At 49.0% G+C, this 25,060-nt stretch overlaps 10 protein-coding genes across 10 annotated transcripts; 4 read left to right on the plus strand and 6 right to left on the minus strand.

The window, feature by feature from the left end:
* Positions 1–785: 785 nt before the first annotated feature.
* On the minus strand, positions 786–2,330 carry LTR64_003271 (uncharacterized protein; the record flags this gene model as incomplete). Its single annotated transcript, XM_064897631.1, has 2 exons — positions 786–2,123; positions 2,256–2,330. 2 exons carry the CDS (start codon positions 2,328–2,330, stop codon positions 786–788), a joined length of 1,413 nt encoding a protein of 470 aa, XP_064756581.1.
* Positions 2,331–2,668: 338 nt separating this feature from the next.
* Positions 2,669–6,160, plus strand: MIP1 (DNA-directed DNA polymerase gamma mip1; the record flags this gene model as incomplete). The annotated part of the gene is made up of 1 exon (XM_064897632.1): positions 2,669–6,160. One exon carries the CDS (start codon positions 2,669–2,671, stop codon positions 6,158–6,160), a length of 3,492 nt encoding a protein of 1,163 aa, XP_064756582.1.
* A 507-nt stretch (positions 6,161–6,667) lies between these two features.
* Positions 6,668–7,771, plus strand: LTR64_003273 (uncharacterized protein; the record flags this gene model as incomplete). Its single annotated transcript, XM_064897633.1, has 1 exon — positions 6,668–7,771. The coding sequence occupies one exon, from the start codon at positions 6,668–6,670 to the stop codon at positions 7,769–7,771; it is 1,104 nt and encodes a 367-aa protein (XP_064756583.1).
* A 186-nt stretch (positions 7,772–7,957) lies between these two features.
* On the minus strand, positions 7,958–9,082 carry LTR64_003274 (uncharacterized protein; the record flags this gene model as incomplete). The annotated part of the gene is made up of 1 exon (XM_064897634.1): positions 7,958–9,082. The coding sequence occupies one exon, from the start codon at positions 9,080–9,082 to the stop codon at positions 7,958–7,960; it is 1,125 nt and encodes a 374-aa protein (XP_064756584.1).
* A 996-nt stretch (positions 9,083–10,078) lies between these two features.
* On the minus strand, positions 10,079–10,927 carry CAB5 (Dephospho-CoA kinase cab5; the record flags this gene model as incomplete). Its single annotated transcript, XM_064897635.1, is given in 2 exon segments — positions 10,079–10,581; positions 10,600–10,927. 2 exon segments carry the CDS (start codon positions 10,925–10,927, stop codon positions 10,079–10,081), a joined length of 831 nt encoding a protein of 276 aa, XP_064756585.1.
* A 2,221-nt stretch (positions 10,928–13,148) lies between these two features.
* On the minus strand, positions 13,149–14,187 carry LTR64_003276 (uncharacterized protein; the record flags this gene model as incomplete). Its single annotated transcript, XM_064897636.1, has 4 exons — positions 13,149–13,493; positions 13,682–13,790; positions 13,846–14,097; positions 14,153–14,187. The coding sequence occupies 4 exons, from the start codon at positions 14,185–14,187 to the stop codon at positions 13,149–13,151; spliced, it is 741 nt and encodes a 246-aa protein (XP_064756586.1).
* Positions 14,188–14,600: 413 nt separating this feature from the next.
* Positions 14,601–17,954, minus strand: STE23 (metalloprotease; the record flags this gene model as incomplete). The annotated part of the gene is made up of 3 exons (XM_064897637.1): positions 14,601–16,637; positions 16,678–17,670; positions 17,721–17,954. The coding sequence occupies 3 exons, from the start codon at positions 17,952–17,954 to the stop codon at positions 14,601–14,603; spliced, it is 3,264 nt and encodes a 1,087-aa protein (XP_064756587.1).
* Positions 17,955–18,636: 682 nt separating this feature from the next.
* LTR64_003278 (uncharacterized protein) lies at positions 18,637–20,715 on the minus strand (the record flags this gene model as incomplete). The annotated part of the gene is made up of 10 exons (XM_064897638.1): positions 18,637–18,685; positions 18,738–18,831; positions 18,881–18,935; positions 18,985–19,069; positions 19,119–19,294; positions 19,348–19,434; positions 19,484–19,749; positions 19,818–20,021; positions 20,072–20,356; positions 20,535–20,715. The coding sequence occupies 10 exons, from the start codon at positions 20,713–20,715 to the stop codon at positions 18,637–18,639; spliced, it is 1,482 nt and encodes a 493-aa protein (XP_064756588.1).
* Positions 20,716–23,399: 2,684 nt separating this feature from the next.
* On the plus strand, positions 23,400–23,757 carry PHO88_1 (phosphate transporter (Pho88); the record flags this gene model as incomplete). Its single annotated transcript, XM_064897639.1, has 2 exons — positions 23,400–23,420; positions 23,476–23,757. The coding sequence occupies 2 exons, from the start codon at positions 23,400–23,402 to the stop codon at positions 23,755–23,757; spliced, it is 303 nt and encodes a 100-aa protein (XP_064756589.1).
* Positions 23,758–23,878: 121 nt separating this feature from the next.
* On the plus strand, positions 23,879–24,251 carry PHO88_2 (phosphate transporter (Pho88); the record flags this gene model as incomplete). Its single annotated transcript, XM_064897640.1, has 2 exons — positions 23,879–23,958; positions 24,008–24,251. 2 exons carry the CDS (start codon positions 23,879–23,881, stop codon positions 24,249–24,251), a joined length of 324 nt encoding a protein of 107 aa, XP_064756590.1.
* Positions 24,252–25,060: the final 809 nt, after the last annotated feature.

The following is a 25,060-nucleotide window of genomic DNA, read 5'->3' on the forward strand; positions in this document are numbered from 1 at the left end:
GGATATGGGTAAGGGAGTTACTTGGTTGGGTAATAGGGTGGAAAGTTCGGTGGCCAGGTCCGACAGGGTTCGGAGTTGGGAACTTCAAGGGGGTTGTTTTTGTTTAGTGTAGGCCGAAAGAAAGCAAATTTTGTCGGGTGCGAAGGTCGGAGCCGATGGGTTTCGGGCATGGACTTCTCAGACTCAAATGGAACTCCGCCTGTGCATGAAAAAGAAGTGCCATCATCGGGTCAAGTTACCTGCCATGGGCTTCTGATACCGTATTTCGAGGTTGTTACAATGCCGTAGAGTAGTACGGATATATACCAACAGATGGAGGCTTGGGACGACCTGAGAAAAGTGACGAAGGGGGGTAACTTGTCCTAAAATGGATATCTGCAGCTAATTTGTGGCTTTTGGACGTTAAAGTTCACATGGTTGCCGTTTGTAGTAGTTTTGCTGACTAAACTGGCATCATACTGTGGATCGGAACCTGCGATACGAAACCTCGGAAATTTACCAGCGAGTCGAAGAGCTTCGTCTATTTGAGTAATATCCGCTACGGACGCTTACGGAGCTTTTGCTGCAGAGAAGAGGATTCAGCCAAAGGAAGTTATGCAAAACGGTGCCTTACGAATAGACTGAACTGCTTTTCAGATACGATGTAGAATACGGATAGCAGAATCAGTGGACTGAAGTATCAAGCCATGTTCTGAGGTTACAGGTCGAGACAGTAAACCTCAGCTTGGGCATCGTATCCACAACTGAGTGCTCTTATCTTTCTCACTCGTTGTGGCAGCATTGAATTAGTCGAATAGCGAATCGATACTATCAGCTCGCGCTTGACTTGTAGTCTCTCTTTTCCGCTTCCGTCTGCCCCTGCCTCCTGCTAGGCCGGGACTCCTGCTATTATCGTCAATGTCGATTCTGATTGCTCCTGTGGCCTCGGGCTCAGCATCGTGTTCTGCTGTTTTGGCTCTTTGCTTTCCTTTACCACCACCAGTCCCAAAGAAGTCGTCCTGTTCCTTGCGCTGCTGATACTGCTTGCGTGAAATTTTCTTGATCTCCAAATTGACCAGTCCACCCGAGGTTTTGCTTCCAGCACTGCCGAACTCCTTGTTCAATAACGGCTTTCGGCATACCGGACACAGGCCCTGTACACGTCGTCCAGGAGGCTGATCCTCCCTCCTTTGCCGTTCTGACCACTTGAGAGAATCGAGTATGCATTTGTGGCAGAAGAGATGACCACATGTGGTTGTTGTAGCATTGGTAGGAGATTCCATACAAATAGCGCACTTGTAACTATTCAACGGAGAGGCGTTGGCATTGCCAGAAGTGACAGTGGATTTGGCTTGGGCAGCAATAGCATCTTGTTGCTCCTTTGCAAGGACATTGCTCAAAGTCTTGGAGTCATCTACCCCAGTAAGATCTATTGTACCGATTGATGTTTCGACTGGTCGGTTGTAGTCGGCAGCGACGGCGACATCAGACTGTGAAGAGCCAGAGGCAACAGAAGATCCTGAGGATTCAGAGTCGGAACTAGCACTGGATGTATTGGAGAGGCGTCGTGACCTGCGAGTTGATTCTGGACCTTGCTGTGGTGGTTCCTGCCTCGTTTGTCCTCTGCGGTCTCTTTCCTCTGCCTCCCTTTCAGCTAACTGCTGGGCACGCTGTCTGTTTCTTCGGGCCACACGCTCCCATGATCGTCGTGCCTGGTTTTGCCTCCGAACGGCAGAAGCGTCAGCTTGAGCATTGAAGCGGTTTGTTTCTGTATAGCCAGTATAGTGTCTGGGATCAGAATCGTGTGGAGGATGCAGGGAGATGTTGGGTTCAAGAAAGGATCGAAAAGACGGTGGATGCCGGTCCTGGTTGGCAGGAGGAAGATGAGGAGGAGGACCATAAGCTGGCTCGTTCATAGCATTTGCAGGCCGCGAAGTCCTGTTCGAGTCGTGAGGGTGACGAGTCTGTGTCATGAATAGGTCATCGTTCGCATCATCTGAGGTTGCTGTAAGGTCAACAACACCATTGCTGCTGGCATGGGCCATCCTGCCATGCCTAAAAGCAGCCTGAGCATTCCTGAGGGCCATATCTGCGTTGTGCAGAGCATGTTCCACGTCACGCAATGTATCTTGGTAGTTGACAGGCTGAGGAAGAGTCGAAGTAGAGGCACGTGTGGAGAGAGCACTGCGCAAGAGTCGAGGAGAGGACAATCGTGGAGGTTGGGGTGGTGAACTAAAGTGAAGTGCTTCACTTGTGGACGGTCTACCAGGACTCACGAAAAGCCTGCTGTCGTCGCGGTCGTCCGAGTCTTCTGGAAAGGCAAAGGCAAAGGCACTGCCTTGCTCAGACATTTGTCTACTGAATAACAGATTTCCGTAAAGTGTGGATAGGCTCTAAGGTACGAGTGAGTCCAGAGCATATTGCGTCGTTTGGAAATGGTCGTGGCGGCAGTTGGAGCCCTGGAACCCGCTCTGCACTTATCGATAACGCTCAATAATTTCTGGTCGCGAGAGCTGAACCATCGAGAGATAGTGGCCTATCAATTTGCACTTCACGTCCAGTGAGTCACGGCCACAATATAGTTACACTTGCTCACTTTGAAGTACATCATCAACTCCTATTCGGCCTTTAAGCACAGATCCAACGTGACGGGGATTCTACCCATGTCGAGATAAGTTCAGTATCGGCCATGCTTTGGCCACCTGCTCCTGCGCAGTGCGCGCGCGGCTACACAAGAACTGCTCAGAAGTTTCGGTTACGTCCTTATTATGCCTGGCGAACAGCAAATATCTTACGACGCCACTACGCCGTCGACGCGACAGTCACTTCTACCAGCCCGAGAGCGCCGGGGTCCAGATACAATGAGATTGGCATCCAGCAGCTGAGCGACAATGTCCATCGACAAATATTTCCAGACCAACAATCCATTCCTCGAAACGATCTCGTTGAGCTGTCGCGAAGACATCTCGAACAGCATGAGTTACTGGGCAAGAACCAGGACAATAATCCTCCTGTGAACACGCAGATACCTCCCTTGCAAGGTGCTACTCTCGACGAGCACTTTCAACGCATTGCCTCTTATGCCTCTCAGCCCTACCTCGACTACGCGAAGCGCTTTGCCGCGGCAACCACGCCTCAACGACCTCGAAAATGGATTCGCAGAAGTGGTTGGACCAAGTACAACTCGGACATGACTACAGAGGAGGTCGACGCTCCTCAAGAAGAGATGCTTTCGTTCGATGTAGAGGTTATGTGGAAAGAAACACCATTCGCTGTCATGGCATGCGCCGTAAGCCCAAACGCGTGGTATGCCTGGATCTCGCCTTGGTTGCTTGGTGAGACCGAAAACACTGTACAGTTGGTGCCACTAGGAGATCCTACGAAAGAGCGCATCATCGTTGGGCACAATATAGGTTATGATCGTGCAAGGATCAAGGAGGAGTATGACCTTAATCAGAGTCGAAATTTCTTTCTCGACACCATGTCATTTCACGTCGCTGTGAATGGTATGTGCTCTCGACAAAGGCCAACTTGGATGAAACACCAGAAGAATCGTAACCTGAAGGAGAGTATGTCTGGCGATCACAATTCTGCTGAACTAGCCTCTCTCCTAGAGAACAAAATGCTGAGTGAAGAGGAGGAAGAGTTGTGGGTGGGTCGCAGCTCCATCAATTCTTTACGCGACGTTGCTAAATTTCACACTGGTGTCACTATTGACAAGGCTCAACGTGATTATTTCGGCGAATTGGATAGAGATGGTATCTGCAAAAAGCTGGAAGAGCTTCTCGATTATTGTGCAGCCGATGTCGACATTACTCACAAAGTCTTTCGAAAAGTGTTTCCTAGCTTCCTAGATACGTGTCCGCATCCAGTCAGTTTCGGCGCTTTACGACACTTGTCATCTGTTATCCTTCCAGTAAATGAAACTTGGGAGCAGTACCTGGAGACTGCTGAGCGGACATTCAACGAAAGTCTCGAGAACGTAGAGAGACGCCTGCTTCAACTAGCCGAGGATGCACTTGAGATAAAGGAAAAGCCAGAGGTATATACTGCAGATCCTTGGCTGATGCAGCTGGACTGGGCAGGGCAAGAGATCAAGTACAAGAAGACTAAGAAGAAGGGGGAGGAACCACAACCTGTTGCCAGACAAAAGAAGCCAGGAATGCCAAATTGGTATCGTGACCTCTTCATGTCTAGCACATCTCCGATCAATCTGACTGTGCGGACTCGAATTGCTCCCCTCCTGCTCAAGCTTACTTGGGATGACTATCCCCTGGTTTGGTCTGACAAGAACGGCTGGACTTTTCGTGTGCCAGTGTCCGAGGCATCACGATACGAGGGTGGAAACCTCACTCCAGCTGACCTGTTGGACGAACAGAACCTAGCCATTCGGGACGACAGGCAACACGCGTACTTCAAGCTACCACATAAAGATGGCCCAACTGCTCGGTGTGCCAGCCCACTGGCGAAAGGCTATCTGCAGTACTTCGAATCTGGCAAGCTTTCTTCACGTTTCGCTTTGGCTAAGGAAGCACTGGAGATGAATGCTTCTTGTTCCTACTGGATGTCAGCTCGTGATAGAATCAAAGGTCAGCTGGTGGTCAAAGCATCGGATCGTGATCCTAGTCTTGTCGGCAGAAGTGACTTGGGCTTCATCCTACCTCAAGTAATTCCTATGGGCACTATCACTAGAAGATCTGTGGAAAATACCTGGTTAACCGCTTCCAATGCGAAGAAGAATAGAGTAGGCTCGGAACTGAAAGCTATGGTCAAGGCACCGCCTGGCTACGTCTTTGTTGGCGCCGACGTTGACAGCGAGGAATTGTGGATCGCGTCGCTCGTCGGTGATGCCCAATTTCAGCTCCACGGAGGTAATGCCGTTGGCTTCATGACGCTCGAAGGCACAAAAGCTGCCGGTACCGACTTGCACTCAAAGACTGCAAAGATTCTTGGCATTTCCAGAAACGATGCGAAAGTATTCAATTATGGTAGGATATACGGAGCTGGACTGAAATTTGCAAGCACGTTACTACGGCAGTTTAACGCGAACTTGGCAGAGAAGGAGACCACAGACATTGCCAACAAACTTTATCAAGCTACGAAAGGCACGAAAACACGTCGAAAGGTTCTCGGCAATGGAACTGCCTTCTGGCGAGGAGGTACCGAGAGTCTCGTGTTCAACAAACTAGAAGAGTTTGCAGAGCAAGAGCAGCCTCGTACACCAGTCCTCGGCGCTGGCATTACGGAAGCGCTTATGAGGCGTTTCATCAACCAGGGCTCCTTCATGACTTCACGCATAAACTGGGCCATTCAGTCTTCGGGAGTTGACTATCTACATCTACTCGTAATGTCGATGGATTATCTGACCAGGCGATTCAACATACAAGCTCGAGTGGCCATCACAGTGCATGATGAGATCAGGTATCTGGTGAAGGAAGAAGACAAATATCGTGCCGCCATGGCTTTACAAATCTCAAACTTGTGGACAAGAGCGATGTTCAGCCAGCAGATGGGTATTAATGATTTGCCACAATCCTGCGCTTTCTTCAGTGCAGTAGATATCGACTTCGTGCTCAGAAAAGAAGTTGATATGGATTGCGTTACACCTTCGCATCGTACGCCTATTCCTCCAGGCGAATCGCTCGATATCTACCAATTACTTGCGAAAGGTGATCAAGCCATACTAAACCAGGATACCATACCGGAGGACAAGAGCGTTCTCGAGCTGGACAACATGCAGTACATACCTCGTGTACCAGTAATGGAGAGCCTTACATCCGGCTCATCGACCAACGACCTGCGCTACCTTCGGGCTCAACTCGCAACCGACGAGAAAGAGCTCAAATCGATAGTGAAAGAGATCGAGGCTGAAAGCAAACCTCAGACAACGAAGAAGGCACTCACCGGAAACGACGATGATAATAACGACGGCAGCATACCCAAACCTGCCGCAAAAAGAGGAAGGAAACCAAAACCAAAAGTTCCTGCAATCCCAGTCTATGCACAACCTCAACGAGCCGTGCTTATGGAGGTTGCTGATCGTTGGACAGCTGGACAGCAAAACGCATTTGCTAGCCCGAAGCACAAGTTACCCTGGTGGTCTAACAAATCGGTAAAAACTGGAGTTGCGACAGTCCCTAGTTTCGAAAAGGGAAGAGTGGACGATGGTTGGGAAGTGTAAAAACAGTGTACGCTAATATGGTTTGTACATTTTTCAAGAGGTGCGCAGGCACGATGTACTAACACGATCTAATGAGTAATGTTGAACTAATTGTATAGTATATATGACGACCTACACAGCTGAGTATCTAGTTGCGTGTGTGCGCATGGCGATACAGCTTAGTATGACAAGGAAACGTTCGCTGTTGTATGTGAATTAAGGAAATACACGGTCACCATGGACAGAAATAGAGGTCTTCGTATAGCGCTGAAGGCTCTTCTTGACTATTTCCTGCTTGTGCCTGTGCAACGATGTTGAGTGACACTTGGCACGACTTCACTCGCTAAAGTGGCTTCGCGTTACTCTCTTCTTGCCTCGACCTCAAGGCGTACCTTCACTTCGTTTCAAAGGGCACGTCTCAACTTTCACTAGCTACGCCTTCCTTGCAGAATATTTCATCAAGCACAAAATCACTGCCTCTCGTTGCGCCATCTTGATATGTCTCTAAGCAATACAAAATTTTCCGATATGTCACTATCGACGATGCTGTCCCGTTCTCCGAAACTCCCCTATGATGACCAGTCTTCCTCGCCTCTGTTCCAGCTTCCGGCAGAAGTTCGTCAAAAAATACTGCGACTTGTGTTTAAGAAAGATCGATGTATCAACCCAGTTGTTACAGCTTCCACGGATTGTTCAGTCTTAGGAGTATGGGGAGATATGGACATCCAAGAAGAAGAACATCGTAAGGAGATCTACAAGCAAGATGCCTGCCTCTCTGGACAAGCACTACGGATTTGTCAAAGACTTTACGGGGAGGGCGGCAACGTATTGTACTGCGAGAACTCGTTGTCTATCGTGGTTCGTTTGAGGGAGGGTCATCGGTGCTCAGCCCCCCAAGTCATGACACTCAACGTCTTCGACATACAAATTAGCCTACCCGATCTTGCTAATAACTACGTATCAAATCTGCTCTCGTATGCGAAGCAGAGGATCTACACATCAGCTACGAGCAACAACGAATTCGGAAACTTCAAGCGGATACCAGAGATATATCCTGTACTCGAAAGATTTCGACGATTCACAGTGTTCGTCGATCATTCTGATTACGATGATTTCTTTATTGCTTGTCGGATGTTACACAACCTGCTTCATGGGAAACATGTCACTATGGAAGTCTTCCATGTTGGCAACAATGAGATTCTGCATCCAGATCACTGCAAAATCCTACGCTGTGCGTCATTCGCTCTGAGAATTCGCGACCCATTCGAGTCGTATTATGCATCGGAACAGCTCATTCGTGTAATCACTAGCCAGACAGCGGCGCAAGATATGTTTCCTGCCTGGGTCGACTTGAGAGACCGGACCGAGCGGATGATTTATGAGGAACACGGGCTCGGCCTTGACATCTACGATGAGATGGTGCGTAAATCAAAGGACGCTGCGCAAGAGTATAACCGGGACGAGTTCGAGCACCATAAGGAAGAGCTTCTAAATTGGGTTACAACATGGGTCGAAGAACAGCACCGTGCAAAGGTGGCTGATGCACGGGCCGAAAAGGAGTCGAGGGACAAGTTGGTTGATCAGCTTCGCCTGCAGGACAAGGAGTCAGAGGCATACAATGAATTACACTGAGCGCAATCTGATCGCCTGGAACGTCATGTTCCAAGTACTACACTTCTTTACACATTCGAGTGAGCCAAATGTATGCTGCAACGACTATTATATCATCTACTATGACGGCACGATCTCTTTCTGATTCCGACCTGGCTCATCACTTCGCAAACACCCACAGCGGTAGCTCGGTACAAAGTCGCGATTTCAACGACTGCGGTACCATCGTGCTTCACCACGACCTTCATCCAACTCATGCATCCGCCCTCCCTCTCCCCCACCACCACCACCCAGCAACAACCCCTCCACACCTCCACTCCTCGGACTCTCAAGCTCCCATCTATCCCTCCTCCCCTCCCCCCCATCACACACCTCAAACAACCTCTTCTCCTCCGCCTTCTCAGCATAAGCAGGTAATTCACTCTTCAGCCCAGCCGTCGCCCTCGAAGGAGTCATAATCATCATATCTTTCTCCTCAACTTTGCATTGTCGTCGTCGTCGGGATTTCTTGCGCCGGAGGAAGATCAGGATGATTAGCGCGATGAAGATGAGACTGCCGAGTGAGATGCCTACTCCAAGACCGATTTCTAGGGGGATGTTGAGGGGTGGGAGAGTGGTGGGTGAGGGCGAGGGTGTTGGTTGAGAGGATAGTGTTAGAGGGTCTGTTATCGGTAGTGAGGCGGAGAACATGGTCGTTTCGGGTGTGGTGAAGGAGGTCGATGGTGGAGGGGGTGTGGTGGGCTGGTTTGCGGAGCTGGTGGTGTTGGTGTTCACTACTGCGAGTGTAGAGAAAGCTGTCGAGCTCGTGCTGGAAAAGGTTGTTGAGCTTGGCTCTGCCGAAGATTCGAAGGTGGTGGATGTACTGGCTTCAGATGTCTCGGTTGTAGTTGCTTCAATTCCAGTAGCTGTAGACCTGGTAGGTTCATATGTCGTTGACGTCGCATCGTTGCTCGTGACCAAGAACAAATGGCCGATGGTGCCATACTGCGTTGTACCGTTGAACCCAAGATCAGGCGGATCATCCGTTGCCTCCCAATCCTTTGGTACGATCTCGCATGACGTTGGGTACGTTGCATAATCAGACAGACCGAGGAAATCTAGCGAAGAAATACCCCAAACATCGCCAATCTCGTACGGACCACTGTTGAAAGGCTGTGTGCTGTTTGATTCGAAGATGTTGGTTCCGTGTTCCAAGCATACAAGAATTAACCGTACCGCGTCGAAAGGTGATTCCCAATCGAAAATGAGTGTATCGAACGTGTTGACAGCTTCCTGAGAAGCTAATTTAGCAATGACACCAAAATCGCCTTCTGGAGGCCAGATAAAGTTCATTGTCGATGCCTTCTGTATGCGCTGATGTACAAAAAGTAGTTCTGAAAACAACGACATAAAGCCAGTTTTGTTCTGGGAAAGGCCATAATAGAATCTAGATGTCGTGCGACATTCGCTAGGGAGCAAACACAATACTTTGCCGTTTTTGCATCTGAATCTGGCTGAATGTACCTTTCCGTGCTTTGTAGTACCGTCCGCGGGTCATATACCGTGATCGCTAGCCGGGCGACCGTAACAGGTCTCGAGAATCGTGATCTCCTTTTTCGAGCACTGCCTCGTTGATCGGGCTGTTCATGATGTGGGAAAGGACTGGTCTGTACCCATAGTTCATGTCGCTGTCCATGATGTTGACCTCCGTTCGACGGACGTTCGAATGGTTGCAGAGACTCTTCGTTTCATGCTGAGAATCCTCGCGCTGTATGTTCGAACGCAGTGAGTAGTTGTGGCTCTTTTCCCCGTGTTCTTGAGTACCGTCGATTTTATTGTCGGCGACCACTATACTTTAAAAGTTGTGGATTAGTAACCGTCATGTCGAATCGAGATGTGGAAGGTACCGGCAACTTATTACCGTGCCAGAACCTTGGTCTATGATGCCACCAACCGACTCGAATGTGAGCATCTTCACGCTGTTCACAAGTTTCATCACACTCTCTAGCTCATCCTCGGTGTCGCGGGATCCACATAAATATAATGATCTCAAACCTGCAACCAAAAAGACCAGGAAGCCGGCGGCTGAGCGAGGACGACGTGGCGAAAAGGACGCCTCTGAACAGTCCACAGGCTCAGCAACGACGACGGGAGAGCATAGAATCGGAGCCGCATGCCGAACAGCAGCTTGAGGCTGACAATGGCGAAGCGACAGAGGATGCTGCACAATCTTCAATTGCACCTGGCCAGGAGACGGAGGACGAGGAGGTGACGAAGTGAGGTGGCAATAATGTAATTGGTAGACTGGTGAAAGATATCGACACAGCTGAAGGGAATCTATTTCCCATATCATAACTTCGCCTTAGGCAAATCTCTCCCAAGCTCTCTCGCCTGCTCCTTCTGTATGCTCCACCCCCTCAACACCTCCAGACTCGCCACAGCGACCATCAACGGCGGACACACAAGCAACGCCAAACTCCACCACCTCGGACTATCAGCACGTATCTGCCTCATAACATCATCAATCTGCAGCCTCAAATCCTCCTTATCCGTATCGTTATACAGCACATATCCCCTCCCCTTCCCTCGTCTATTCCTATCCTCAGCCCGTTTCGCCTTCTCCCTCACATCCGTCTGACTAGCCACCCGGTTCTTCGCGTCCTCCTCACTTAGATGCACGTCACGATCGAGTAGTCTCTGCATTTGGATGGTTGGTTCCGAAACCGCGACGACCACGACCGTGCTCACGAACATATCCAGCCCGCTCTCGAACAGGAGTGGTACATCGAGGACCACGGCCCAGTGTCCCATGACGTAGTACCACAGAATTTCGCGTAGCATGTAGAACCGCACTGCGGGGTGTACAATACTATTCAATTTCTTCCTATCCACGGCTTTTTCCTCGCTCGTACCGAAGACGCGGCGGCCGAGAGCTGGTCTGTTCAGTGGGCGGCCTCTGCCTGTAGGACCGTCCGAGAGACCTTCGCAGGCAGGGTCGGAGGGTGGGAGGAGGAGATCAGGAGTTGTTGGACCGAAAGTCGACACGATGCGGCTGTATGCCCATGTTCCCGGTTCAACTGCTTTGCGCGCCAGCAGGTCGGCATCGATGATGGGGAGATTGTGTGGCGGGGAGGAGAGGAGGGATGAGCAGGTGGATTTCCCGGTGGCTATTGAGCCTGTGAGACCTATGAGGCGCATGTTGAGGAGTGTCGTAAACAAGAACAAAGATTAAACATCAGTGTGTGAATGCGACGAGCTTGCTCTAAGCTTCTTGAATAAGGCCCGCTCCTCGTCACTGAGTGTATTGAATTGATTTGAGCATCAGTCAAGGGGCTCTTTTCTTTGAGATCGCCGAGTGTACGAATGACCGGGTACTACAAAGGTCGTGCGCCATGCTGCACATTGTGAGCAGGCTGATTCCAACCTGAGCTGGTAAATAGAGAATGACGTAGTGGCTACAAATGTGTGCAAACCCCAGCCGAGGCAAGAGTTTGATCTTCTGTATTCAAGATGAAGTAACTATATTATGGCATTCTACCACCCCTTCTGGCCTGAACTTTTGGCTTATACTCCTGCTCCCCGGCCTAGCACGTTGTCCAACCATGGTCACCTAACTCTATGTCCTTAGCAGCTAAAGCACGGCAACATTGCGCTTTCCATAGCTCGCTGTTGCTTGTACGCGAATATTTCTTCATTTGTTCCTCGTGCTTCTGGTGAAAGTCGGAGACAGAAGCCGAGTAACGCTTTGAACAAGTGAGCCCTGGCCTGTCTATGCTTGGAAGACCTGCGCAACGACAATGCCGGGTTCCAATCCTGGCTGCTGTGTCAGCTTCCCCGGCTCCTTCTGCAGTATAGTCCTGGACCTCTGGCAAATCTCTTTCGTTCTTGTCCAAGCTTGAGTCTATCCCAACTAGGTCTCGTGCCTCATTCCTCTCGTATCCACGTAGCGCGCCGCGAATATACGCCTCATAGACGGACATAGGCATTATCACTCTGTGACCATGAAACGTGAGTCCGGAGAAAGTCCTACCATCTGCATCCATCCGGCTACTTCTCAAGGTGGTCAGACTGGGCAAGTAAGGTAGAACGACTTTGTCTCCAAGAGCATCGACTCTCTGTAGCATGTTTGTGCAACCTGCCAGCCCAGCTTGCCAGAAGTGGCTGAAATAGTTCCACATAGCTTCAATCCGTGCACCCTCTAGATCGTGGCCTCAGAAGCAACACTGCCCGTCAGGTTGATTCTGCTCCGACTGTTTTGTGACGTGCTTGCATGTCTGAAAACTTCGAAACTGATTCCTCGGTTTGATAACAGTGTTGGAAACCTGGTCCTGCAAGCTCCTGCAAGTAGGCACAATGTCGTGAAGATACGGGCACAGCTTGCCCATACAGAAAGCTCTTCCGGAGTCATCTTGCTGCCACAACTGCTTTACCTGACACATTCTGAGCAATCTGCAGTGTCTGGGAGCTTCTTCGTCCCATGGACAAGGTATATTGCATAAATCAGCTGGACAGATCCTGCGAAGGAGCTCATCCGAAACTTCTAAAAACCAAAATTGGTATCTTGCGAAAAGTCGTTCTGGATGCTGTGAGACGTACTTAGCGTCAAATACGCGAAGCCCACCAACAGAAAACTCGTGCAAATTTGCCTGGCCAATGGGAGGCGGTAGTTGAGTATCGTAAGCTTGACGTCGAAGGCGATGTTTGAGGTGTGAGAAAAATGCTTGGTTATGTGAAGTGTACAATGACAGAGTCGACACCGTTGGCTGCATGAGTCGTGGTTCTCGTTGCCCCTCGACTCCAGACATTGTGGTATAAATCGCCAGGAGAACCACCAAGGTTTTTAGATATCAGAAACGTTGTGTCGCTGATCCAGACAGAGTGACTTGATCTACCATGTCACTACGTAGTTGAACCTTCCTAGTGAAGATAACCACAAGTGATATGTCTATCGACCTCAACGCTTGGGCATCGATCGAGCGGTATAGATTCGAGACGATTTTTTGGTAATATGCCGAGCCAAACGATGGAAAGAATGAAAATTTTAAGAAGTTACCCGTACTATGATACTTTGAGTGGGTGTCGCGGAATATCCGAGCAACGTTACTCGTAGTCTGACGCTGTAGGAACGACAAGCCTCAATCCCGCAAGACCTGCAAGCGCGCTTCTGTGGTACCTGCCAGTTTCTGGAGGTCGCGAGTACCGCCACTGGGTAGATGCCAGCTTCTTCTTGGATATAGATAGAGAGCAGGTCTGGATCGTATTGGTGGTCGAGGTCTAGTGGTGGCTGTGGTTGATACACATCAGACCATTACTTGATCGATCGCGCGACTTTAATCAACTGTGTCATGTCAATTTGCGATATAGGACATGAAGCTCAAACCTCTTGCAGCTCAGTGTCGTAAGACCACTCCAGTACAGATCACTGTTTGACGTCGTCTTCATCCTTCATTCCCTCTACGTTTCCCAGCTCGACCTTGATCTTCTTCATATCCACTTCATCGTCGTCTTCCCCTTTCAATTGTGCACTTCCGTTCTGATCAAGAATCTCTCCATCAATAAGCACCTTAATACCGCCTCCACCACTCATAGCTTCTCCACCAGGCGTCACGCGACTAACTCTTCCTTCTTCGTCCACAAACTCGAATCGATATCGGCTCAAATAGTGTGGGATCGCGCTCAGTTGCGGGCCATATCGTGCTGTGTTGTCATACAGCTCAAAGAGAGGGACAGCTAACAGCTTCATATTTTTCGGTATCGAGAGTGCCTTTTTTGGCGGTAAGTGTATAAAGTAGAGTTTCTTCAGCTCCTCTGCCCATTAGTTAGCTTCAACCAATTCACTCTGCTTTCAATGGGATTGGAGAGTTTACTCGGTCGTGTGCAATGCGCAGGCAGAAAGGGATAGAGGAAAGTCTCGTGGTTTGGGCGCCACCATTGAGCCAGACAGTCGCCTACCTGCCACTCAAGATCCTGCGTCGTGGGACTTGTAGGCGCAAGGCGAGAATTGAGCAAGTCGGTAAAAGCAGGTATCTCCTCAGCCTCAGGTGGAAGATAGTCTCCGGGTCTGTAATTGCATCAGTGTGCCGTCCCTCCTATATCAGAACACTGAACCAGCTCACAGCTTGAAGAAAGCGTTTGCGATCTGTAGCATCAGGACATGTGGATGATTATGTTCGTGGCATACAAGAATGCCTTCGCATGTCCTTCTCATGCCATGTTTCTCGTAGTGGTCCTCCAGTCTCCTCAGCCTGGTCAGCACGGAGGGATCCTCCTCAAGCTGGACATCCTTGGTACCAAACGTGTAGTTGGATAGAGGGTGTAATCGTATCGTCTGCGGTTGGTTTGCAGTAAATGGTGGTGGGTTCAGAGGCCTGTGTATGGTCAGTGCTGATCACTACAGTGCTGCATAATGGCGCGTACACCTACGGATGTGCCGATTGCTGTGTGAAGTCGGAAGTCATTGTCGGAGAGAGTGTCGGTATCGCCTGATCCGCCTCTAATACTGATGTATACAAGACGAATTTGTGCAAAGAGTCTTACGTTCAAGTGTGGTGGCTACAAGACATCAAGCCAAGCCGACACCCTCACAAAATAAATGTAACAGGTAGGATGAGGCTCTTCGGACTTGAGCTGAAGTACAATGCAGGAAGTGCCAAGCCGACGGAAGGCTTGGAGAGAAACGCTATAATCACTGGTCCGTATGAGCTTCTACAGGAGTGAGCATAGCTGTATGCCTACGAACAGGCCAGACGGTGATACTGGAAGTACTGATTAAGTATGTGATGGTGATGCGGATCTATGAGTCTATGACTATCGATAGTCTTCGCGGTTTACCCGCAGTCTCTATCGCATACACAAACCACTACCAACCTGTTCAAAGCTTGCTCTCAAAGTCCTGAAAGTCTTTGATGTCAGTGACTGGCACGACACCTGCACTGACCTGCAATCCTGCCTTCCATCTATGCACGTCTTCTATCACCACAGCTTTTGGTGTCTCCAGTGCTGTCTCTAGCTGCTCTACCTTTTCCGGCGCCTGTATCTTCAAACCAACAAACACTTGTGGCAAGGCCTTCTCAAGTCCTTGCAGGACTTCATCACGCTTGTTCTCTGGCAAGGCTGAGCCAATGGAAGTCTTGCATGCTGCCAATACGCCTGCTTGATCATGAACTTCAATGTCGCTAAAGCTTGACTGCAAAGCCGCAGATTCAACTTGAGCTCCTTGTCCTGTAAGATACTGCGAGAGCATCTCAGCCAGTTGCTGCTTCTGATCTGCTGGCGAGGTCTCCAACTTCGCCGCCTTCTGCGCCACCAGATGTACCGATAGTTTAGCCCTCGTCGGCGACTGTGGGTCGATGAACTGGTGGAAGAAGTCTTGCATGTCCTGCTTGCTCAACTTCCGGATACTCTCTACATCCGTATCAATTTGAAAGAAATTGTATGCCTCTCCTGCGATATAGTTCCAAAGTCGGTTGGTTTCAGTCGTAAGGTTTTTGACCTTCTCCAGTTTTCGTGCGATGAGACTCTTTTTGTGTTTGTCAAAATCCTCCTGGGTCATATCCGCGAGGTCTTTCTTGAACTTGACCAGAAAAGCCTCAATGCGGCTTTCCAAATATTCAGGCTCCCTCTCGCTCTGAATGAGTACTCGGTAACCGATCATCGTTGCAGATGGTCGAAGGCCGCTCCAAACCACGTAGCCAAGCTGTTCCTTCGTACGAAGTTGGTCAAATGAGGGCTCGTCAGTCATCTGAGCTAATAGTTGTGTTTTTGCATTCAGCGCGTAGTCCCAGTTTGAGCCGACCTGAAGGTAGTACTCGATAGCGTGGTTGACATTCTCCGGGTCGTCCAGCGGCTGCTTGTATACATGATTGCTGCCAGTAGGAAGTAAGATATTGCGTCTGGTTGGAAATTGTGACGGTGGTAGCACACGGGGTCTAAGCGTGGTCTCAACCATATGCGCCATCTTCTTAGCTTCATCACGGTAGACATTGCCATGAACAAGCATTTCAAGGTGCGCCTGAGACAGTAGTTGCTGAGCAAAGCTTTTGACCTCCTCCATGGTCACATGAGGCAGCTCTGCGGCATACTCTTTTGTAATAAATCGTTTTTCGTCTATCAAATATCTTGTGTGGTCACCAATCTGCATATATGGTTGTCGGAAGCCCCAGTTCTTGTACTCACGTGCAAAACGTTCCTTGATGATATCAAATCGGTCTTGTCGGAATGTAAGGTCTCGCATCGTCCCCAAAACTTTGTCCAAGAGAACACTCAACTTGTCGTTATAACCATGAACATTGAGCTCTAAGCCGGTAGAAAGGGTCATGAGTCCGTAATTTAGACCTGAAATGTCTGCATCGTATGAGTATTCCTGCAATGCGTCCTTGACCATGTTGGCGAACAAGGCACCTTTGACGTGGTTTGCAGGAGAGTCGTAGGCCACAGGATTTCGTATCAGTATGTTTACGTTTGCCTTCGGTACCCAAAAAGTATCATCTTTCTTCCACCATAACCGTACCTGTTCGTCGTTTCGAAGTAGTCGTGGGGCCCTGGCGGGTTCTTTGACCTCAGCCTTCTCGACGTCAAGTTTCGTGGGGATGAACTCATTCTTGTGTGGCAAATGCAATTCAGCAGGTCTGTCTTTGTTGGTAGATAATGCCTGGCGTATTTCTGCGATGGTGTCGTCTGATATCTTCTCCACCTTGTAGTCTGTGCCATACCATTTCTCTTTTTGATTCCAATCACCTGGGAAGTCTTGGCTAACGATCATGAGACGAAAGTTGTCTTCTCTGAGGAACTGCATAGCATGAACGATTGCTTTCGGATCGAACTTTCTCAGCTTGCTACCACTCAGTAACCACTGTAGAGGCAGAGGCTTTTGCATGACGCTACTTGTTCCACTGGTAAACTGATATGCCTGTTAGCTTGTGCTCCATACTGTCTGATGACCGACTTACTCTGCTGGCAGGAGCTTTTTGACGGAAGCGAAATTCTACTTCGGCCATGTTCTTTTGCTCTTCGAACATCCATTCGATAGGCGGTTCTGCCTTCATCATACCAATATACTGGAACACGATTCTGACCACGTCACGATATCTTGTTAATCCTTCAGGTGTGAGATTGACCTCGATCTCCATAAAAGCAGATCCAGGACAGATTGTATGAGCTCCAGCACTTAAAGAGTTTGCCAGGCCTTGCTCCTTCAGATACGCCAGAACGCTACCAGGTCCTTCGTGGCCTATCAGATGACTGAGATATCTAGAAGGCTTCGTTTCGTACATTCCTTCTTCGTCCTGGTAAGGGAAGCTGATTTCCAGAGCCCTCGATTCCATTACAGGTTTGGCGAAGATTTCGGTTTGGAGTTGTTCTTTGGCTAATGGCTGCACACCGTCCCATCTGTTTTCAGGAAGGTCCTTGTTTTTCACGTTAGAGAAGAGACCAACTACCCAGCTCTCAAGCTCATCCAGAGGCTCTTTGCCCAGTACAACCAACTTCATTCTGTTGGCACTGTAGTGCTTCTCATAAAACTTGATGAACTCTTGTCTTATCTGAACACCTCGGCTTTCTGGAATCTCTTTGAGAGTTTTCAGATTACCTGTGGAAAAGTGGTGGTGTGGGTGTCTAGGATTGGAAAGAGACTTTGCAAGCTGCGAGAGCCGCCAATTATCACTCTGTAAATTCTTCTTGTTCTCTGAATCCACTGCTCTTAACTCTCTATCTAAGGTCTCTGCTAGGAACAAGGGTGCAACAAAGAACTGGGCGAATCTATCCAGTGCGCCATATAGAGGCCCCTTCGTGGTGCCGTTGGGTGTGCCATTTGGTATCTTTTCATTAGATTCGTGGGAAGCAGCACACTCGAAGAAGTAATTGGTCTGAGTCGCGGCTGTGTAGGCGTTGCTGTAACCTGAGTTGGCAGAGAGATAGGAGCTGTATTCGTTTTCTACTGGATACTGTAAATGCATTAGTATGCTTCTGTGCTTAGCTTGTAGTCGTACCGTACCTTCTCTGTGCCCATGAACAGAAGATGCTCAACTGCGTGAGCCATCCCTGGCATATCATCGTCGTCCGAGAAGTTTCCGACATTGACATTCAAGCTTGCGCTTGCCTTGTCAGTAAGCGGGTCTGAGCAGAGAAGTGCTTGAAGGCGATTCGGCAGTTCTATCACTTTGTACGACCTGTCATCGAGCTCTGGCTTTTCAAGAGTATCGGCGATCGTCCGGACTTGAGAAGCCATGACTGTAGCGTACTTTCTGACCTGACATGCAGATACAGGCTGAATGAATCTTCGGCTTGTATATATTCGTGGTGTCAAAGACTTATGAATTAGAGATAGATTCAGCCACTTCCCGAACAGTGACAAAGAACGTGTTCCCGTGTTCATCAAGATTTCCGTTTGTACACCTGTTCGCCAGAAATGATCGAACCGCTACACCGTCTGTCTGCCACAATCGAGGACCTTGACGCCTCTCCGGATATGATGATGGAGTGTACAGGCAGGACGGTACTATGCAACATGAGGATCTATGGTCGACCGTAGGCTTTACCACATCAGCGCAAGCTCATTTAGGGACTGCTAAAGGGTACTTCTAAATAATGCCTGAAACCACCTGTGAATCGATTTCAACCAACTGGCATACTTCGCTCATCAGACTACGGTGGACAGAAGATCGCCAGTCGCGCTACCCTACCTACATCGGACTCGGTCGACCGCGTCTTGTAATCATCGGATACCAGTACCGAAGCACGTATAGCAGACCGAACGACATTTGTTGTCCGACTCTTCATACATTGTCAGCTAGGACACGGCCAATGTACAGGTGGCATGCGCTCAAGGAATACAGGCTGCTTTAGTCTTCTGGCTTCTGACTGTCCTCCTCAGCTGCCACTTTGTCTGACTTTGGGTAATCAGGTCCAGTCTAGATCGTGTACTTGAATCCAGGCAATCCCTCAAGCACCTTCTCACCTCTGTGCACCAGTTAGCGCTACAGATCGCAGAAAATCGACGATATGCACATACCTGTCCACTTTTTTGTTTGCCGCCCTAAAGTAAATGGTGTTACAAATGACAATCACGATGATGAGCAAGTTGCAAGCGATGGCTGCAAAGATACCTACGCATCCATTAGTTGTTAACATGGCAGAATTCAAAGAACTGCATACCAGGTCTGTAAGTAGGTGCATCTTGTGATCGGAACACTAATGAACCAGAAATACCCTTTCAGATGTCAGTTCAAACTCACTGTGCTTACTCTTTATCAACTTACTCCGATGCCACCGAATCCAACCAGAGTGGCGGAACAGAAGGCTCTCTTCCACTGCCCTCGGATGTTGTTGGCCTGGTAAGCCATACTGGAAAACGTCAGCTCACGTCCTGCTGCTCAATGGCGCAAGGACTTACCAAGCTGGAATATTCGCGTTCGCACTTGCGGTCACGAAGAAAACGCCAAGATAGCGAACGCCGCTGGACGAAGCATATCCCATCATAGGCAGACCTATTAGGCCAAGAACTGCGTTGCCGATCAAGATCGGGCCACGGACTCTGTACTTGTCGGCTAGCCATGCTGTACCAAACATCTAGGACTGTCAGACTGCGCCCAAAGACGTCACCGAGGCAATCGTTGACTTACCACAATGCCAGCAAATGCATAAGGAGGCGCCACAAGGCATTGTGAAGCACCAACCGAGAAGCCCATTCCATTTCGAAGAATTATCGGCTGGAGATGTCAGTGAACATTCACTCGATGCACACGTTTGGAAACCAACCAAGAAATATGCAATCGCATACGAAACAGTTGTCAGACAGAAAAAGATCATTGCGAATCCCCAAATCTTAAGATCGAGACCGTTTGACACCCACTTCTTAAAATTGAAGGATTCAACTGCCGCATCGTCCCGATCCTTGTTGATCCTTCGCAAGATGAAGGCACACTCCTTCTCGTTCAGGAACCACAAAGCCGTTCTGTGCGCTCGATCGGGGAAGTCAACAAGAAGAAAGTAACCACCTGCTCCTAGGACACATGTCAAGATTCCTGGCTAGTGTTAGTCTACTTTCGAGCTGATAACACTTTGCAAAAAGCGATATTGCAAGCTTCCCTACCTTCCATGATAAAGATCCATCGCCAGCCGCGATAACCGTTGATACCATCCATCTGCATGAGTCCGAATGCTAGTATGCCTGCACATGCGGAGGCCAGACATCCGATGAGATAGAAGACGCTGTAGCGTTTCTGCAAGTCGTATCGGACATACCAAGTGGAAATCAAATACACACATCCTGGGAAGAAACCGGCTTCCAGAACGCCTGCCAAGCGCTATTAGCAATCGTCCTTGGATGTGGAGGTATTTCCTTACCTAGGATTAGTCTTAGAGGTATCATCGATGTCCACTGGGTTGGAAATCCAAATCCGATCATCACACCTCCCCAGGCGAAGCAGATACCGGCGAGGAAAGGCCTTGGCCCAATCTTTCGGCACAGGACAGTCATCGGCGGTTGGAAGAGAACGTACGTGATAAAGAACACGAGCGCAATGGTCGAATAGCGGAAGCCTACGTTGAGACGAAGCTCGACGTTCATTCCAGCAATGGCGGCAGCAGATAGGTTGGTTCTATCCATGAGGGAAATGCAGTACAATATACCTGATATATGAGTCAACACTGTCACTGGTATTCAAACGACCACCAGGTGAGCCAGCACACTCGCAGTGGCAAGCAACGCTGTATTTCATCGGACAGTTCAAGTTCAAAGGTCGTTGTGTGTAACACCTGTGCGGCAGCCGCCGTTGAGGTCTTCATTCTTGGAAAGAGTTGCACTCACCACAGGTACTGATCAATCTCATATCGACACGATGGATAATCTTCTTTTGTTCCGCAGGTGTGTACTCGGGATCGTAGTCCAGAGCCTCCTTGGAGTTATCGGAAAGAGCCTCGTCGACATGTTTGGCTTCGGTGACCTTGTCATATACAGAAGTATCTGGCGAGCTACTGTGCGTTGCCATCTTGTCTGTGATTCCTCAGATTCTCACACAAGATTGTCTGCGTGGGAGTCGAAAAGCAAGTGAAGACAGTGAACTGCGGTGCAGGTCGTACGCAGATCTTATCATATTTGCTTCGTCCGCCACAACGGTCACAAACTCCGAATATGGGTGAAAAAGGTGGTCCCGGAGATGTTGCTCGCTTCAGCATGATTTTGAGATCGTTCGAGCTTGGCATTGCCTACCAAGGAATGAGCTTCTCTTGGCCACCAGCATTAATAGCTTGGCATTGCCACGATTCATGAGATCGTGCGGCCTCTCGTGTCTGGACAATAGGATGTTTCAGCAGCAACATTTGACACCCCAGGTTCTCCAGTCACAACCCCGCGCATACCCTCGTATGGGGTCTCCACGTTGGTACCAATACCAAACCATGTGTCAGGGGCAATATCAGCAGATCTTATTGCATGATCCTGTAGAAACTTTCCGCCTTCATGCAACTGGAACTCCTTGCTCCATGAGGTTCGAAGGCTAAATAACATCTTGTTGATCCTGTCGAATTGCACAAAATCTTGTCTCTGACGGGTGATAGCAAATAAACGGGACCGTCAAAACTACTAACGGCCTCTACCATTGGGCACGGATAATAATTTGTGTGAAACTACGATGCGCAGCCTGAATTAGCAGGCTTGCGCAGAGATGACGGAAGTGCACCGAGCGTTCGGCTCATCAACAGATTTGGACAATCGCTGATAGGCGAACTGCAGGCGTTCTACACAAACATGGTCATTTCCCGAACCTCGAATGCGAGTCATCAATCAAGAATGTTTTCCTGGGTACTCTTTAAGCATAAAACAAGTGGTCACTTACCGAGGCAGATCGGAGATGCTATTGTTTTTGGGTGGCTTCCCGTGGGGATGACATAGCAGCAGTCTTGGCTCGTGCTTTTTTCGCAAGATAGGCACTGGCTCTGATCGATTGTCACTGTGGTTGTGGTCGCTTCAGACTCAAGAAGCTCAAATGACACACAGATAAGCCTGCATTGAGTCCGTGCGTGCATAGATGTTGTGCTAAAGCAGTGGGAGGAATCCATCTAGAAGGCATTGAACCTGTCTCTATCTTGAAGAGGTGGCGCCACCGTCTGGTAATTAATGTTCTGCAGCCTCGGCTGATGAAAGCAAAAATTCTGGACAACTAGCAATCGAGTCAGAGTGACGATGATATCTTGCACTGCAATTTCGTTCACGTATGGCCCCGATATACGATTTCTTTGTCACTGATACAGTCACTGGTACACGTCAACCTGGTTGTTGCCGGCTCGACTACGATACTCGACTTAGAAAGATATTCATAGAAGGCTAAGACGAGAGCGTCGTTGGTCGTTGACATACTAGTTGAGCATATTGGGGGACAGGAATGAATACATTGAGGTATAGCGAAGAAGCAGAAATTGCCTCGAAACTCACCGCTCCACAATCTCGGTTCCTTGTTTATTAGGTGTTCGGTGAGTTCAGCCTCCGACTATACTGGTGTCCTCAATGTTCTGGTTATGTACATGTTCTCTGGAAGGACACCGAGGCCGCAATGTAGGTACATGGTCCGCTCTGGTGTTTTTGCCTTTCATGCCTGTTCGCTCCGGGCAACAGCTCACTATCCACAGTCTCGGGACTTGGCAGCTATGCTCTCGGCCTTGCTGATGCTGTACTGTATAGTAGTGGATGTGTGATATGACTGGTAATTGGTGTGTAGGCCGGTAAGTGGTGAAGAGTCGAACGACGATGGAATTACTGCAATCACTGTCGATAGTGAATGCCTAACAGCGTCCTATTGCATCAAAACAACTTCATTCTCTGACTGGTTGTATCCTCTGAGATCCACGAAGTTGCCGATAAGTTCAAGGACTGTTGGGGTGGGCGCCTGTCCGGCGCGATCAGATCATGTACATCCATCAAGCTTATCTGTATCTTCTTGGTCTTCGAGATTTCCGAAGCTGACACTCACGACGAACTCGCTTGGCCTCCACCTTCATGCTTCAATGTCAGTTTCAAAGCTGTGAGATGCAGCATCTGTGTGTTTGACGTGTGTTGCGCTCGTGGATTGCCTATCTGTTCGTCCCAAGTTTCGAAGCTTATTGACGGCATAACCACGAAGATGGTGGAAGAGTAGTTGTGATAGTCTCAAATCAGCTTGTAGCCTGCAGAGCGCTAGAATAACACGACTACAACCATAAGCATACCAGTAGCGAGACGTCGAGCAACGAGAGGTCAGAGACCATATTCAAACCCACTATCAGCTCAAATCCACGAGTCACTATGAAGACACAAATAGTGGACGACAAACACAAAAGCCACAAAACGAACAGTTCAAGTCTCCCTCAGTCCTGGTAAAAGAACACTGAAAGGAAAGCAGTTCCTCGGTCGTTCTGGTTGCTCGGGAGCTCTGAAACCACCAAATTGACTGGATGAGCTGAAGATAGCCAAGTTAGGTTCGGGGTCAGAGCTTGCGAGTCTTGGCGCTCATCAGCCGCCGGCGTTGCAGCGCCTGCGGGCAAGGACACGGTTCACCTTATGATATTTGCCCGTCATAATTTTCGAAGTCGTCGCATCGCCGCACAAGTCTGCTCAAATTCACTGCTGGCAATTCGAGGCACAGACCTGCCCCCATCCATTGAAAAGCACAACCGCACGACAGATACTATCACCGGCATCATGGTCAACCCACAGATCACCGTGAGTGCTTCCATCACATCAATTGAGGAATACAAAGTAATTAACGAATGTGCAGAACTTGGTGATCATGCTTGGAATGATGCAAGTCAGCAAGAAGATACCATTCGAGGATCCGAACGTTCTCATGGGCGTGCGCGCCCTATACATCGTCTCGAACCTCTTGATATTTGGAGTGTATTACTACATCACCACCAAAATACAAAGAAAGAAGGGTAAGGAGCTGGAAGGTGGTGGGCTATCAAGCTACGTGCTCGTGTTGCTCCTATACAACAGAGAGGCAACGCCTGATATCTCCGCCAATAGAGTACGAACTTGGCTGAGAATACTGCAGACCTGACGACCCTGAAATACCTTGAGCCACCTACGCCAGGAAGTGGAGAGGATAGCAAACTTGTAAGAATCGAAAATTGAGGCTTGTCCTTGGTTCACACTGACTGCCGTAGGTTACCACAACCATCATGGAGTATGACCTCGACCAGGTCAAGGCCGCACAAAAGCAACAGATGATAGGCCTGGCGATGATGGGCTTTTTGCACATGTGCGTTTCATACATCCGTCCTGTTTGCCATACTGATGTGATTTGCCAGTTACATGAAATACACGAACCCCTTGGTCATACAATCTATCATTCCCCTGAAAGGCGTATTCGAAGGCAATATTGCCAAAGTTCATCTGTTTGGAAAGCCCGCAGTAGGAGAACTCAAGCGCCCATGGAAGACTGGTGGCGCAGGTTTTATGGGCATGGGAGGCGCTCAGGGTGATGTCAAGACCGACAAGGCATCAATCGAAGCCGCTGAAAGAGCCGGCCGAGGCGGTGCTAAAGAAGAATAGACAACTAGATCGGATGCTTCCCATGGAACGTTTGTACTACTACTGATGAATGATTCAGGAATTCCACCAAATCCGAACCCAATGTCTTTGCCAACAACTTCTTTGTAGCGGCTAGGTCAAAGCCCTTCCGTTTCTTTCCGACCTATCTTCTCCAAATTCATTCCGCGTCTCCTAGTCTCACTGCTGAGCACCAAATTATTGGACTATGTCGAAATTCGGTCCTCTTGTTACATGACTGTGAGTGACTTGCCCTTCGAAAGTAAGTAGTATGGTAAGGATATAGCGGATACAATGTCGGATTAACATGGCGGAAGATTATTCTTCCTGCTTGGTGCCGTGATTGCGGGCTTATAGCGAGGCTTCTTTAAAGCTGATTGGTAGGGAAGCGCGAATTCTGAAGCACTGCATGCTGCTGGACTTGGGTCATGCGAGCTCCAGCTTCCAGATTCAAAGTATGGAGCAGATTCACTACACGCCATTGATGATGCTACCACAGTGGTAGAAATACATAAAGAGACAACTCGGGTAGTCACTTGCTCTTCTCTTCACTATCGCTGCTCAGAAATCTTATCTTCACACCTATCACCCAAGACTTATTTGAGCGAGTCATATCTGACAGCTGTAAGTTATGCCAAGCCCCAGTTCGATGACATAAGAAAAGTGTTTCATTGAGGGGTTTCGATGTGGAAAGAGCATCTGAGAGTACCCCACTAGCCTCTGAAAACAATAGCATTCTGAAAGCTATCATTTCAACGTTTTGAAGACACAAACTTCACATCTGCTACATCCTTTACCTATCAGCTATTGAT

Source organism: Lithohypha guttulata, assembly GCF_036872675.1.
Source record: "Lithohypha guttulata strain CCFEE 5908 chromosome Unknown scaffold_2, whole genome shotgun sequence".
Classification (NCBI taxonomy): Eukaryota; Fungi; Ascomycota; class Eurotiomycetes; order Chaetothyriales; family Trichomeriaceae; genus Lithohypha; species Lithohypha guttulata.